Source organism: Crocodylus siamensis, chromosome 6 (assembly GCF_052110815.1).
Source record: "Crocodylus siamensis isolate JL-2025a chromosome 6, ASM5211081v1, whole genome shotgun sequence".
Classification (NCBI taxonomy): domain Eukaryota; kingdom Metazoa; phylum Chordata; order Crocodylia; family Crocodylidae; genus Crocodylus; species Crocodylus siamensis.
In genome coordinates this window covers 9,087,994-9,102,862 of record NC_143400.1, presented here as the reverse complement: position 1 = coordinate 9,102,862, position 14,869 = coordinate 9,087,994, and the positions used below count along the sequence as shown (strand labels likewise).

The 14,869-nt window shown below is 47.2% G+C and overlaps 1 protein-coding gene across 1 annotated transcript; it reads right to left on the bottom strand.

The window, feature by feature from the left end:
- Nucleotides 1-2,018: 2,018 nt before the first annotated feature.
- Nucleotides 2,019-14,285, bottom strand: LOC149860907 (keratin, type II cytoskeletal cochleal-like). The gene is made up of 9 exons (XM_090050686.1): nt 13,813-14,285; nt 12,564-12,772; nt 7,562-7,622; nt 6,985-7,080; nt 6,675-6,839; nt 5,790-5,915; nt 3,911-4,131; nt 3,683-3,717; nt 2,019-3,416 (listed from the first exon to the last, which is right to left on the bottom strand). The coding sequence occupies exons 1-9, from the start codon at nt 14,239-14,241 to the stop codon at nt 3,199-3,201; spliced, it is 1,560 nt and encodes a 519-aa protein (XP_089906812.1). The 5' UTR covers nt 14,242-14,285; the 3' UTR covers nt 2,019-3,198.
- Between the last annotated feature and the right edge of the window lie 584 nt (nt 14,286-14,869).

Below are 14,869 nucleotides of genomic sequence, written 5' to 3'. Positions count from 1 at the left end.
TTAGGGATTAAAGAGAAAAGCAAAGCTGGTCTTTTGATGTGTATAGCATCATGCGAAGTAGCAAAGGGACAGTGGGCTCATTTTACATGTGGGCAAAGAACGTCGTTTGTGAAGCAGCTTGCTTATGCCCGAGGTATTCGGTTGTGTTGTTTGACCCAGAGCTCTGTTACACCAATGGAGCTAAACTCCTAAACCTGGAGTTTACCTCCATATGTGGACCTGAGACTCCTTGTTTGCTCTGTCTTGTTACACAACACGGCCCATAGGACTGAAGATGGACCTATCCGAGCCCTAGACAATCCCTGACCATTGATGGTGAATCATGAACGAGTTGCAAGAAAGAAGCAAGCTGAACGTGAGAGGGACATTTGCCCATCGGATGTTCATTGGGAAACAGAGACCAAAATCTTCTACCCAAAATGTGATAGAAATGAACATGTTGCTGTGGTTTTTTTCCCCCCAAATTAACATTGCATCCCCTTCTTAATAAAGTTGTCCTTTGTTTTATACTCAGTGCCTGTTAGGAAACTAACATTGCTGGGTGCGAACACCCCAGGAGTTTTTCTGAGCTTCTGGGTCGGAGCATGGGACAATGGCATTAATTAATTATAAGAGGGGCCTCTTATATTTGAACCACACCCTAAGAGCTGCCTGCAACTCTTGAAAGAAGGCTTACATTTTGGTGTGAGGTGAATCAAGCCTATAGATCCCTTTTTTATGGATTTTTTTTTTAAAAAAGATCTTTAAAAGATCTTTGGCAAAGTAATTCTCGACTACTTCTTGTGCTTGGGATTGCTTGTGTTCAAGGGGAGGTGGATTTTAAAGCACCAGAGAACAAGAACGTTTGGGAAAAGTTTCATAGGATTTTTTTTTTCTTTGATCTTTCTTTTCTTGTTGACTTGGACAGATTCTCAGCTGGGAAAAACCCCCCCTGCAAATCCAACTTCACCCCAGTTGCACTGATTCGCACCAGCTGAGTATTTGGCTGCAGAAGTCAGAGACCTTTTATATCCATGCATGAGGAATAGAAGAGGGAATGGGCCACAATGGAAACAAGAGGATCTGGCAGGACCTGCGACCTGCAGCCATGCTCTACCACCCAGTATTTGGGATAGGATGGAAGATAAAGTCAAGGAGAATTGCTTTGCTGTAACAGTTGTTCAGCTGTTTCTGGCTTGGTTGTGGGATGAGTAGCTGTCTCTTTCAACTGCATCTTGGGGACCTAAATGTGGACCCAGGACATAAACACTAAAACTGGGTTGAAAAACTTGTGATTTTCATTTTTTAACATTTTTTTGGTTTTATTTATCATATATTGTAACAGAGAAATCCCAAACCGGACGTTGTTTCAAAAGAAAAAGCATTGAGAAGTTGTGTTGAGAGAATGTCAAAATGGGATGTTTTGTCAAGGAACATTTGTCCTCCGTTATTTCCCCCTCAACAGCATTTCATGGCAAAACAGTGTGAGGAAGGAAGGGTAGAGATACACCTGATAGACTAACCAAATCAGAGATGCAGAAGCTTTCATGAGCAAGAGCTCACTTCATCAGGTGCCATCGGCAGAACTTATGCATATCATGGATAAGTCCATGATCTTCACAGCTATGACGTTATGGACCCTGCAGAGCTCCTCACTTTAGTCTGCTGGGTAGGAATGCATTTAATGAGCCCTGTGTAATTAACTGTATTTTGGCCACTGCGGTCATGCCGGCAAGCAAGCATTATTGTTAAGACTCAATGTACATGTACTATCTCGGTTTAAAAAATACAAACAGTTGCAGGGGCTGCGACTTAAAAACCTATCACCTGCAAAGAGCTGGAAACTCCCATGCAGTATTTGAACTGTAGTATGTGTTTAACTCTACCTCCCCTGCTTTTCCGCTTTTGCTATGGCAATCTAAGGGGCAATGAATGATGACAATGGTTTAGGGCTGTTCTTATGAGACTGGCTGTATATAATTATATATGAGTGAGTATAAATGGCAAAATTAGAACCAAGGGATGGCATTGCACACAGGTAGGTTGACTGCAGTTTATTAAAAAGTCTCCATGATATTAAGGTACTGCCGCACAAGCATAAAGGAACAGGGAATTGAGACAATGAGCATCCTGATGCATGAAAACACTGACTCCCCTTTTCTTTCTTCACATAGAAACACAAGGATTTTAAGGTCATTTACAGATGGTACAGATCTTAACTGTCTCCAGAACATAATATCCATCTAGTTTCTGCCTGTTTTTTTACTGGGCATGTAGAAAACATCGTTCTTGTGTCACCTCTCTTTTTTTCATGCTCTCAGAACTAACCGTGAATAATAGAGCGGCTTAAAGATGAGATTTGCATGACATAGCCGTAAGGTGGGTTGGCCGTTATGCTCCACTGGGTGCAGATAGGAATTATAGGTACTTAATGAGCAAGGCATTCTGGTGGTAAAGCAATCTGTAGTGGACACACCAGTTTTCCATTGGGAAATGGATTCTATGTGGTACAGGAAAGAGGAACCAGAAAGAATGGGACTATGAAAGAAGAGGAAAGCAAGCTAAGAAATATATAAGCTGACTCTTATGTGGATGTAACCCACCCACTCTCCAAGCCCAGTGTAGGACTCCATCACCCACCCACCAGGAGGAGAGGGTTAGCTGGTTGCTTGACTAATATATATGAAATGCAAGGATGGAAACAGGATCGATGATTATTTAGAGCAGGGGAAAAATACAAAATAGCATGGAAAGGGCAAAATCCTGCTGTGTTACCCTGGTGTAAACCTGCACCTGAAGTTACTCCGCAGTTGTACCGGAATAAATCAGAGCAGATGGTATTCCCAGGAAACCTCCTTGAAAATTGCTGGTTCCTATGACCCAAGTCCTGGAACCGCTGAACTCATTAGGTGGAATGGCCAATTAGTATTCACACAAAATGGGCTTTAAGCACTTGATTTCCTGGGTGGGGTTTTACCCTTTGCGTGGCGCTCTAAATGGAATGGAAAAAGGCATCTCCCACACGCCAATAAATATCAGTGGGTGTGAGAAGTGTCTTCTTTTAAAAGCAATAAAACAAATATAGCTCTTCTGAGACATTTCATAATACCCCCCCCCCACGAGCTTCTGCCTTAGAGATGTGGTGGGTTGTGAAGCCACTAAGAGGCAGCGTCATATTCCTCCCTTTGGGCGAGGATGAATTTGGCTTTCATTGGGACTTCAGTTCCGGAAGCTCCTTTTGGTCATGGTTTTGGATACAATTTTCATGCTGGAGCTGCTCCCCACTCCAGAGCTATATCCTCCGACCAGATCTCTCCCACTGCTGGTGCCGAAGCCACTTTCCCCGACACTAAGCCCGCTGCCGAGGCTGGCCCCTGTCCCCAGGCCGAGGGTGGTCCCAGAGCCGTAGCTGCCTCTGACGGATGAAGAGACCACGGCTGCAAAACAAGAAACAGCAGAGGTTTAGATAGTAAGGAAGCAGCCGCCTGCTTCAAGACCTGGCCTAGAGGGAAATAGTTCAGATGCTCTTGTCTTAGTCCTGTCCAGAGCGGAAAACCCATTTTACACTCTGTGTTTACCGCCACATCTATTTGCAGCCTCGTATCTCAGTTGCATTGTGCCATCTCCACCTCCTTCTCTGTCCTGCGGAATAATTATTCTTCAATGGAGTGAGTATCAGGCAATTGAGAGTCACAATACTTACAGATGTTCACTGCACCAACACCCTCTCCAGCCAGCCTGTGATGGAAAGAAAAAAGGATGATATTATTATGAATGGTTGCTATGAGCAGTGACAAAGTTTGGCCCCCGTGACAATAGCACCATGTAATGTAGCATCTCAGCAAACGACCGGGGAAAGTTGGGTAGACCCCGGAGAACTGTTGAAATGGAAAAAATAACTTCTGATATCTCTACTTTGTGATGTGCCCACCTGCCCTCCTCGCCCTCCAGCAGCTTGCGGTAGGTGGCGATCTCGATGTCCAGCGCCAGCTTGACGTTCATCAGCTCCTGGTACTCCCGCAGCTGGCGGGCCATGTCCTGTTTGGCCTTCTGCAGGGCATCTTCCAACTCAGCCAGTTTGACCTGGGCATCTTTAAGAGCCAGCTCTCCACGCTGCTCAGCATCGGCAATGGCTGTCTGCAGACTGGCGCACTGTGGACAGGAGAATGTGCACTTGTGAATCCCAGATCGAGCATGGCAGGATTTGCAAACTCTCTGTTTTCATAGGACCTGTCAAGTATGGCAAACAGTGCCTGTGTGGAGGCTGCAGCGTTGGGGTTCACATCCTTGGGCTCTTTTGTGTATCTCCTAGCTTGATATAAAACAGTCTTGAAGACACTGGTCCTGAGGTGTGCCAGATGTCCACTGACTCATTCTCCTGGGCTACCAGGAGAGGATTTAACAAGCTTCAAGTAAACTAGACCAGCCATAGTGATGCTGTAACTTAGTCTTATAGAACTATAGAATTAGTGAGTTATTGAAAATTAGGATTGAAAGGGACCTCAGGAGGTCATTTAGTCCAACCTCCTACTCAAAGCAGAATCAACCCGGACTAGACCATTCCCAACAAAATTTTGTCGAGCTGGGTCTTGAAAACCTCCAAGGAGGTTTTACCTCTCTGGGTAACCTGTTTCAGTGTTTTACTACCTTCCTAGTGAGAAAATTCTTCCTAATATCCAACCTAAGCTTCCCTTGATGCAACTGGAGCCCGTTGCTCCTTGTTCTGGCATCTGCTCCCACTGAGAACAGTCCAGCTCCGTCCTCTTTGTAACCCCCTTGCAGAGAGTTGAAGACTAGTATTCAATCCCCACTTGGTTTTCTCTTCTCCAGACTAAATATGCCCAGTTCCCTCAGCCTCTGCTCATCAGTCATGTCCCTCAGCTCCCTCACCGATTTTGTTGCCCTCCCATGGACTCTCTGCAATTTGTCCACCTCCTTGCTATAGTGGGAGGCTGAAAACTAGACACAGGACTCCAGATCTGACCTCCCCAGTGCTGAATAGATGGGAAGAATCATTTCCCTTGAGTTGCTGATAACACACCTACCAATCCAGCCCAGGATGCTGTTAGCCTTCTTGGCAACAAGGGTGCACCGCTGGCTTATATTCAGCTAATTGTCCACTGTCACCCCCAGGTCCTTTTCTGTAGAGCTGCTGCCCAACTGGTCAGCCCCCAGCCTGCACTGGTGAATGGGATTGCTCCATCCCAAGTCTTTGCAAAGTCCTTGTAAGACTTTGCACGTCTCCTTATTGAACCTCATGAGATTTCTTTTGGCCCAATCCTACAATTCGTCGAGGTCTCTCTGAATCCTAGCCCTACCCTCCAGCATATCCACTACTCCCCCCAGCTTGGTGCCATCTGCAGACTTGCTGACGGTGCACTCTGTGCCATCTTCCAGGTTGTTGATGAAGACATTGAACAAAGCCGGCCCCAGGTTCAACCCCTGGTGCGCTCCACTTGATACTAGCTGCCAACTAGACATCGAGCCATTGATTACTACCCTCTGAGCCCAATGCTCCAGCCAGTTTTCTATCCAGCTTACAGTTTTATATGCTTCCCCCTCTGGGGGCTATTATAGTCTTGGGGAAAGACTGTGTAGAACGTCTTTCACCAATACAACTTCCACCCCTGACATTTCCATTTTGCTGAACAGGCATGGAGGTGGTATGGAGCTGCCAGGTCAAGGGTTTCTGGAGGATGTGTGCATGCAACCACTCTGACCCCTGAAAGCCAATGCCTCTTTTGCACCATCTGTCCTCTTCTCTCAGAACATCAGGCCTCAGGCCCCCTGGGAGGCACCTTGTCCAGTACCTGTTTCTTAACGCTGTCAATCTCAGAGTGAAGCCTATGGATCATGCGGTTTATCTCGGTGATCTCAACCTTGGTGTTGCGCAGGTCGTCCCCATGCCTGTTGGCCGTGAGTTGTAGCTCTTCATACTGAGATAGAGACAGGAGAGGGAGACACAGGTGGGTGAAACCATTAGACTTTGCTGGGAGCCTGAGATAGGTGGCAACAGGTCCTTGTAAACTGCTGTAACCTTGTTCTACCTCTTTCTGTGCTAACAGTTCAAGTAAAAACATGGGGTCCAATGATCATCTGCCATCAGCTGGGGGGACTCCTTTGACCACAGCAGCAGTATACACTAGCTGAGAATGGGATCCAAATTGTTGAGGGGAAAACCAGGCTCTATGTTTTCAAAGTCTAACTGGGGAGGGTAAGTCATAATGTATGCTATGGTTTAAAACAACTTCTTTCCACACTCTTATAGGTTAGTAGCCGCCCACTGGGTGATGAATAGCTTGAGCCAGAAAATGGTTTTTCCAACCTTTCCAAAAATATGAAGATTTCAGTCCCCTCCCTTCTGGCTCCCTACCCATGTCCATCAAAACAAGAAAAAAGTCAAAAGTTTTGAAATTTATTATGGAATGAAATTCTGAAATAAAAAAAAATATTGGCCCAGGTCAGGTGAAAAGCTTTGCTTCAGTAAATTGTAAATGTTTCGTTCGGTTTATTTTGCAGGACATCAGCATGGAATGTCTATAAATTTGTCAAATTCTTTTTTTCTCGATCTGAATTGAAATCATTTTGTCAAAACAGCAATTTTTTTTTGACAGCAAACTATGGACCAGAATTTTCTGACTAGCTTCAGTAAAAAATGCCACTCTCTGAACCCTCATAACTCGACAGCTTGCCACCTTGCTCTGGTACCAGGACTCTGCCTCTGCCCGGCTCCTGTTGGCGATGTCTTCGTACTGAGCTTTGACCTCTGCAATGATGCCGTCCAGGTCCAGGTTACGGTTGTTGTCCATGGACAGGACAACGGAGGTTTCAGAGATTTGTGACTGCATTTGAGCTAATTCCTGTTAATTGGAAAAAAATCAGAGTCAGGGGCAGGGTTTCCATTTTCCCACCTTTTTCTTGGGTTGCATCTTCTTCACAGAAGCTTGGCACATGGGGTGGAAAATGGCCATTATGCTTGGCTGGGAATATTTAAAGGGTCCTTACTGCTTCATAGAGGGCTCTCAAGAAGTTGATCTCATCAGTCAGAGCATCCACTTTGGCTCCCAGCTCTACTTTGTTCATGTAGGCAGCATCCACATCCTAAAAAGAAGGCAATAACCACTGTATTACAAACCACTTCCCATCTGTGTTCCAGCGGATGTGTCCTTCCATGTTTAACCAACACTTCTGGGAACAGCCAGAATTGATACCTCATGGAGATTTGAAAGAGAGTTGGTTGGGATATGGTTATTCCCTACCCCTGCCGAGAACTTACAGGTGTTGCCAAAATGGAGGGCTTTTTCCCAGAAGAAAAGGGTTGATGAAATCTCATTTTTTATAACAGTGATAATGGTAATAACTACCTTTTTGTCAAAATATTGTTGACCGGTTCTAGTGGGGACTTACAGCCACTGCTCTGGCATGGATACACTGCTGCTTTTGTGCAGCATATGAGATGCTTGTGTAGTATTTTGATCTCTTGGACCACTGGATACAAAAATGGTGAAGGAGTAAAAGTGCTTTTGTCTCTTAAAATCCCATGTTCCTTTTTATTCTTTTTTTTAAAGCTAGTGTCACTCACCTTCTTCAGCACCACAAACTCATTCTCCGCAGCTGTGTGCTTGTGGATCTCATCTTCATACCTGTTGGGAAGACAGGGAGATGCGTGTCCTATTATGGCTTGTATAAGTATAACTGGATGCCATCCATCACATGCATTCAGAGATCCTCTGCCACAAGCTGGCTGTTATGTTTCCCAAGCTGTTATTTTTTTACCCATATATTTACTGTGTCTACCAATAACATGGACCGAAGCCATTCTGATCCATTATCTTCCAGGTGGCCAAAAGCCTCCATAGATATCAGAGAACTGCCGGACCAGCTCTCCAATGATGCACAGCTACTGTTTTTACCATGCCAGGCATATATGACCAGCCTAGTTGGAAAGAGACTGCCCTGGAGCCAGACAACAGAAGAAATCCACCCGGAGGATCTGTAAACCTTCATTAAAGCATGTTTTATCCTCCTATAATGTTTTATCCTCCTATAATTTTTTTCATCCTATATGAATAGAAGCCTTGTGATATCTCAGGCTGGAAGGATTGGCTGGGGCATGATATGAGCTCAGCAGAGACACACCTGGCTTAGTCAGGAGAGGCTGAATTGTACTCTGCAACATCCCATCCCATTGACTTCAGTGGAGCTGCAGAGGTGAGGGGCATGAGGGCAGGCAGCAAAGTTTGGCCTGGCACACAAGGAAGCCAGAGTCTGAGTTCATGGCTTGGCTTGCTTGCTTAATAGCGCGTAGCAACATCAGTTAGTTCTCTGGGGAGTAAATGGGCTGACTCTAACCATGGCCTGCAGCCCAGCCCAAATTAAAAGGGGGAGATGAAAGGCTAAAATTCAAAGAAAGATTGTATACAACTCATAAAACAAGCCAGACAAGCTTGGCTCTTCCCAAGAGGAAAGACTTGAGAGTACTCCCCTTGATACAGGATGCATGCCCCTGAACGCATTGCCTGCAGTGAAATCCATAGTCAGACGTCAACGGGGCATGGCACAATTTCCAGTTCTACCACCATTGTGTTTTGTCACTGCGGTCAAGTCACTTAACCAAAGTTTCCCCAGGCATAAAGGGAGATAACCCCTCCCTTTCCAGAAGGTCATTTGATGTCCTCTGATGGAACCTGGTGTTAATAATCATAATGAAGTTGCAAGTTTTAACCAGAGACCTCAAGGCACGTCACAAAAGGCTGACCAGCACTATAACCTCCATTCTGCAGGGGATAACTTGGGGACACTAGTCACATATCGGGTTGAGGAGCAAAGCTAGGAATGGAATTCAGGTCTCCTGACTCCTAGCCTGTGGTACCACAGAGACCTGAGCAGGGCCTACAATAAATCATTATAATTAGAAACCAGCTAAAATGTACACTCACTAATACATCCTTTGAGCTCAGAAAAGAGCTGTTAACAAAAATATTTCGGCTGTGTCCCTCTCCAGGTCTTTGGTGGATAACACGTCCCACCAACACAGAAACAGCCACTGAGTACTAGGGCTGTGTGAGGCTTCGGATCCAGAGAAGCTTTAGACACTTTGGCATCCAAAGCAGCATGTCTGGATTGAAGCGCTGGCTTTGTTAAATTTTCCGAAGTGCTTCGGAAAAGCTTCAGAGCTGCTTTGGAGATCCGGCCATGGGGTATAATGGGGAATCAATGAAATATCTATAACTTGGTTGTTTTATGTCCGATTTGGATGAAATTTGCAGGGGTGGTAGCTTCTACTGGGAGCACAAAGCCTGCCAAGTTTCAGGAAGATCAGCGTAGGGGCGTGGGGGGAACTGCACCTCAAGCTGCAGACAAGCAAAACTCGTGACATGGGTGACACTGTGTGAGTTAAGGTGCAGCGGGGTGAAAGCTGCAGGGATGGTGGCCCCTGCTGTGGCCACAGAGCCTGCCAGCTGTTGAGGAGATCAGTGCAGGGGGCTTCTGGAGCCCTGCACCTCGGGCTGCTGACAAGCGAAACTTGTGACATGGGTGCTTGTGCAACTGGGTCTGTCTTGGGGGGCAAGGGAGGGGGTAGGAACTACTGCAGGCCTGGCTGTGTTACCAGTTACCAATGAATCATGATTCACTCAGGGACCAGCTCAATACACAGTTGCTAGCTAATTTAACCAGTTAATTAGCAACAATTAACACCTACAAAACCACCGGCTAAGGAGAAGAAATAATCAATACAGACAATCCACTGCCCCAAGACAGACACAGTTGCAAAGCACCCATGTCTGCAGCCTGTCAGCAGTTTTGCCTGTCAACAGCTAGAGGTGCAGGGCCCCAGAAGGTAGAAGCCTTGCGTCAATCTCCTCGACAGCTGGCAGGCTTAGTGGCTGCAGCAGGGGCCACCATCCCTGCAGCTTTCACCCTGCTGCGCCTTAACACACACAGTGTCACCCATGTCACGAGTTTTGCTTGTCCACAGCTTGAGGTGCAGCTCCCTCCAAACCCCTGCACCAATCTCCTTGAAACTTGGCAGGATTCATGCTCTCAAAAGTGGCCACCATACCTGAAAGTGTCATCCAAATCAGACAAAAAAACCCAAAGTTATAGATAGTTCATTGATTCCCCATTATACCCCATGGCTGGATCTCCGAGGTGGCTCCAAAGCTTCGGAGCCGCTTTGGCCAGATCGAAGCGGGAACCCAGTCCAGAGCTCCAGATCAGATCCCTGGCATCTGCAATGGGCCAGCTTCAGGGATGATGCTCAAGGTCAACCAGCACAGTTTCATTAGGGGCAGGTCATGTCAGACCAACCTGATTGCCTTTTATGATCAGGTAACAAAAGCATTGGATGCAGGTGTCACCGTGGATGTAGTCTTTCTGGACTTCAGCAAGGCCTTTGACACCGTCTCCCACTGCATCCTCATTAAAAAACTAGGCGACTGTGACACTGATGCCTACACAGTCAGATGGATTGCAGATTGGCTCAAGGGTTGTACTCAGAGGGTGGTGGTGGATGGGTCATATTCGACCTGGGGAGAAGTGGGCAGCAGACTCCCCCGGGGCTCGGTCCTTGGGCCCGCGCTGTTCAATTTCTTTATCAGCAACTTGTTTCATAGTTTCATAGTTTCTAGGGTTGGAAGGGACCTGAGCAGATCATCTAGTCTGACCCCCTGCCATGGCAGGAAAGAGTACTGGGGTCAAACGACCCCAGCAAGGTGTTCATCCAGCCTCCTCTTAAACACCCCCAGGGTAGGAGCCTGCACCACTTCTCTTGGAAGCTGGTTCCAGACCCTAGCCGCCCTGACCGTGAAGTCGCGCCTCCTGATATCTAGCCTAAACCTACCCTCTGCCAGCTTGTGACCGTTATTCCTGGTCACTCCTGGCGGTGCTCGGGGGAACAGGGACTCCCCCAATGCCTGCTGATCCCCCCTGACTAGTTTATAACAGGCCACAAGATCCCCCCTCAGCCTTCTCTTGTGGAGGCTGAACAGGTTCAGGTCCCATAGCCTCTCCTCATAGGGCCTGCCCTGCTGCCCCCTGATCACGTGAGTGGCCTCCTCTGGGCCCTCTCCATGCCGTCGACATCCCTCTTGAAGCACGGCGCCCAGAACTGGACACAGTACTCCAGCTGTGGCCTGACCAGTGCCGCATAGAGGGGGAGGATCACCTCCTTGGACCTGCTCGAGTTGCATCTGTGGATGCATGACAAGGTGCGGCTGGCCTTCCTGACTGCCTCCCCACACTGCCGGCCCATGTACATCTTGGAGTCAATGATGACCCCCAGACCCCTTTCCGCCTCCGTGCTGACAAGAGGGGAGTTCCCCAGCCTGTAGGTATGGTGCCGGTTGTTCCTCCCCAGGTGCAGCACCTTGCACTTGTCTGTGTTGAATCCCATCCTATTCACGTCCGCCCGCCCTTGTAACCTGTCTAGGTCTGACTGTAGCCTGATGCTTCCTTCTAGTGTGCCCACGTCCCCCCACATCTTAGTGTCATCAGCAAATCTGAACAGGGTGCTTTTTACCCCCTCGTCCAAATCACTGATAAAGATGTTGAACAGTGCGGGCCCGAGGACCGAGCCCGGGGGGACCCCACTGCCCACGTCCTTTCAGGCTGAGAAGGACCCATCCACCACCACCCTCTGGGTGCAGCCCTCCAACCAGCTGGTGACCCAATTGACTGTGTGGGTGTCGACACCACAGCCCCCCAGTTTCTTAATGAGAATGGGGTGAGAGACAGTGTCGAAGGCCTTCCGGAAGTCCAGGAAGACAATGTCCACTGCTCCCCCTGTATCTAATGATCTGGTGATCTGATTGTATAAAGCCACCAGGTTGGTCTGACAGGACCTGCCACTGATGAACCCGTGTTGGTTGCCCCTAAGCATGATCTCCCCTGCTGGCCCCTCCTGGATGTGTGCCAGCATAATTTTCTCAAACAGCTTGCCTAGCATCGAGGTAAGACTGACTGGCCTATAGTTTCCTGGGTCCTCCTTCCTCCCCTTTTTGAAGATGGGAACCATGTTGGCCCTCTTCCAGTCCTCTGGGACCACACCAGAGCACCACGAGTGCTCATAGAGCCATGCCAGGGTCCTGCAATGACCTCAGCCAATTCCTTTAGGACTCTAGAGTGGAGATCGTCCAGGCTGGCTGACTTGAATATGTCCATCACCTCCAGAAGCTCCCTCACTAAATCCTCACTAACCTTTGGCCCAGGTGTACCTCCCCTGGGGCCCAAGGGGGGCCCAGCAGGGAGGTGGCTGGTCTGGTCCCTACTTAGGAAGACAGAGGCAAAGAAATCATTAAACATGTTAGCTTTGCCGTCTGGTGTGATGACTAAATTTCCCATTGCATCCTGCAAGGGCCCCACGTTACCCAGGACCTTCTTCTTGCCCCCTATGATTCTATGAAGCCGGATCGAATATTTTCCTACTTGCACAGGCCTACTGCGTACCTGAACCTGTTTATCTCTAGATCTCGGAGTCATCGTAGTTCTTGGTTGGTACCATATTGAGGGCATGCCTTACGAGTTTGAAAGCAATAGCTCTGCTTAGAGAAGAACAGGGCAGTGTTCCTCTTCCTTTGGCTTACCTGATCCTGAAGTCTTCAACGACATCCTGCATGCTCCTGAGCTCCGAATCCAGCCGAATTCTTTCTCCACCCAGCACCTCCACCTGCCGTCTCAGATTGCTGATGTAAGCCTCAAACATGGGCTCAATGTTACTTCTAGCCATTTTTTGTTCCTGCAGGAGGCTCCATTTGGTCTCCAGAACCTTGTTCTGTTGCTCTAAGAATCGGACCTGAATCCCACCAGAGAGAATATCACTTGAAGGGTCTCATGGAGCTTCATCCATTTAAAAAAAACAAACTGAGATCTTCTGAAAAGGGTTTTATTTTGAGTATATTGTGTCTTGACAGGTATATCTGATGCACTACAAAACTAGAGGGCATAAAACCACGGAGGGAGGTGCAACAGCCAACCATTTCTATGCAACAGAAGATCAGGAAATATCTTAGATAATCCCTTTGAGGCTGAAACTATTCCCACACTTATGAGGGCTTAACAGATAATGCACTGATATTTTAAACCGGAATTCAAAGAGGTGCAGTGTTTCTTAAAATTTGCTTTACTATCCGTAGTCTTGCTAAAAATAATTGGTTTGACAGTGACATTTTGTGTTCCTCATTTGTCATTGGCAGCATTTTTAAATTAAGAAGGGATATGCACTAGCCCAAGAACAAGTCCTACTACCCACTCTTACCTAGATGGGAGGGGGAAAATATTTATATTCCATTTCCCCCTGTAAAGAACAATATTGGTCCCTCCAGGTTTAGGTTTTAGAGGAGAAGTTTGCAGAATCATTGCACATTGAAATCGTTGCATATTGAAATGCTGACAGACAGAAAGATGAAGGGTTAAACTGACAGGAAGAAAGAAGAAGAGTTAAACTGTTTCTTGACTGTATTTTTGCAGAGGACGAACTGAAGCCTTCCATTTAACCAGTGCAGCAGTCAAAATCTAGATCTAGACCAATTATGACCGTTTTGTTACTGACAACTGGGCGTGTCTACAGGTTCATTAATGCACTTTTGCTAATGCACGTTAAATTTAGTACCTCCATTCTGAGGTACTAGAAAAAGGCACATTCGCCTATTTTAGTAGGCATTAGTGAAAACACATAGGGTTTTTTTAGTGACACTAATGCACATTAAAATAGACTAATGTGTATTAAAGTGCATGTGTAGACACGCCGAGTGAGAACAATCTGGATTGTTTATCACATCGATAATGGGAGGTGTACAGGGATAGGCTTCTTAGAGGAAGCAACTCACACTTTACCTTGTCAATAAAGGAGGCAAATTTGTTGTTGAGGGCCTTGATCTGCTCCTTCTCCTCCTTTCTCACTCGCTGGATGTTAGGGTCGATCTCCAGGTTAAGAGGAGTCAAGAGGTTTTGGTTGACGGTGACCTCCTGAATGCCACCAGATCCAGGTACGAATCCTCCGCCGAAGCCATAGCCCGCCCCACCAATCCTATACCCTACCCCTCCTAAACCGTAGCCATACGCAGATCTAGCAGAATGATAACCTCCGCTGATAGAAATTCTTTTGCTTCCACCTAGACTGTGGAGACTCCTACTGCCGAAACCCCCACTGATCTGTCTCAAACCTCCACTGCCTCCCCGGGATACAGAGATGGAGCTGAAGCTGGTTCGGCCTACTGGGATACCGGCTGAAGAAGTGCTAAAATTCTTAATGACTTGAGCCATGGTGTCTCACAGCAAGAGGTAAGAGGAGCTGGCAGGATGAGATCACTGAAGTGCAAAGGAAGGAAGCTCCTTGTGAGTTTGGGGCTAGTATTTCCCACTTTTTATCCTCTTAAAGAGCTGGGCTTGGTCGCACGTTATCCCAGACCGTTTCACTGAATACATCAGCTTGGTATGCCTGGCAACGGGCCGCCTTCCTTGTTTCACTAATTGCTGGGCTCATAGGGAATACCTCATAGTCTGGCAACCTGCAGACTCGTAAAGTGAACCCACGTTCTCTACCCTATAATTTTCATAGCAGGATTTAGTACGAAAAGAGGGGAGGGGGAAAACCTGGTGGTTCCTGCAGCATTTGCTTTTAACTTGATATCAACATTTGTTTTGCTACAAATCCACACCCCTAGTGAAATGGCTGTGATAATAGAGGAGCTATTGGTGGTAAAGCAGCACCTTTGCCACAGTTTGCTAGGGAACAGATGTCTTCAGCCACTTGGCTGCCTTACAGCCCGGCTCAGTCCTCGCACACAACTCGTACTGCGAAGTCAATGGGGAGTTGTGTCTGACAGAGGACTGTTGAACAGGGTCTTAGCAGGGAAAGCGGAGGTGTGAAGGACGCTTGCTGGGAGCTGAG

Bases quoted from the DNA above. Each gene is read 5' to 3' on its own strand.
- LOC149860907 (XM_090050686.1), bottom strand. From the start codon at position 14,241: ATGGCTCAAGTCATTAAGAATTTTAGCACTTCTTCAGCCGGTATCCCA. The intron at 4,132-5,789 runs GTACTGGACAAG...TCCTGTCCACAG, and splicing joins TTGACAGCGTTAAGAAACAG to TGCGCCAGTCTGCAGACAGC. The intron at 3,718-3,910 runs GTGGGCACATCA...TTTCCATCACAG, and splicing joins CTGGAGGGCGAGGAGGGCAG to GCTGGCTGGAGAGGGTGTTG.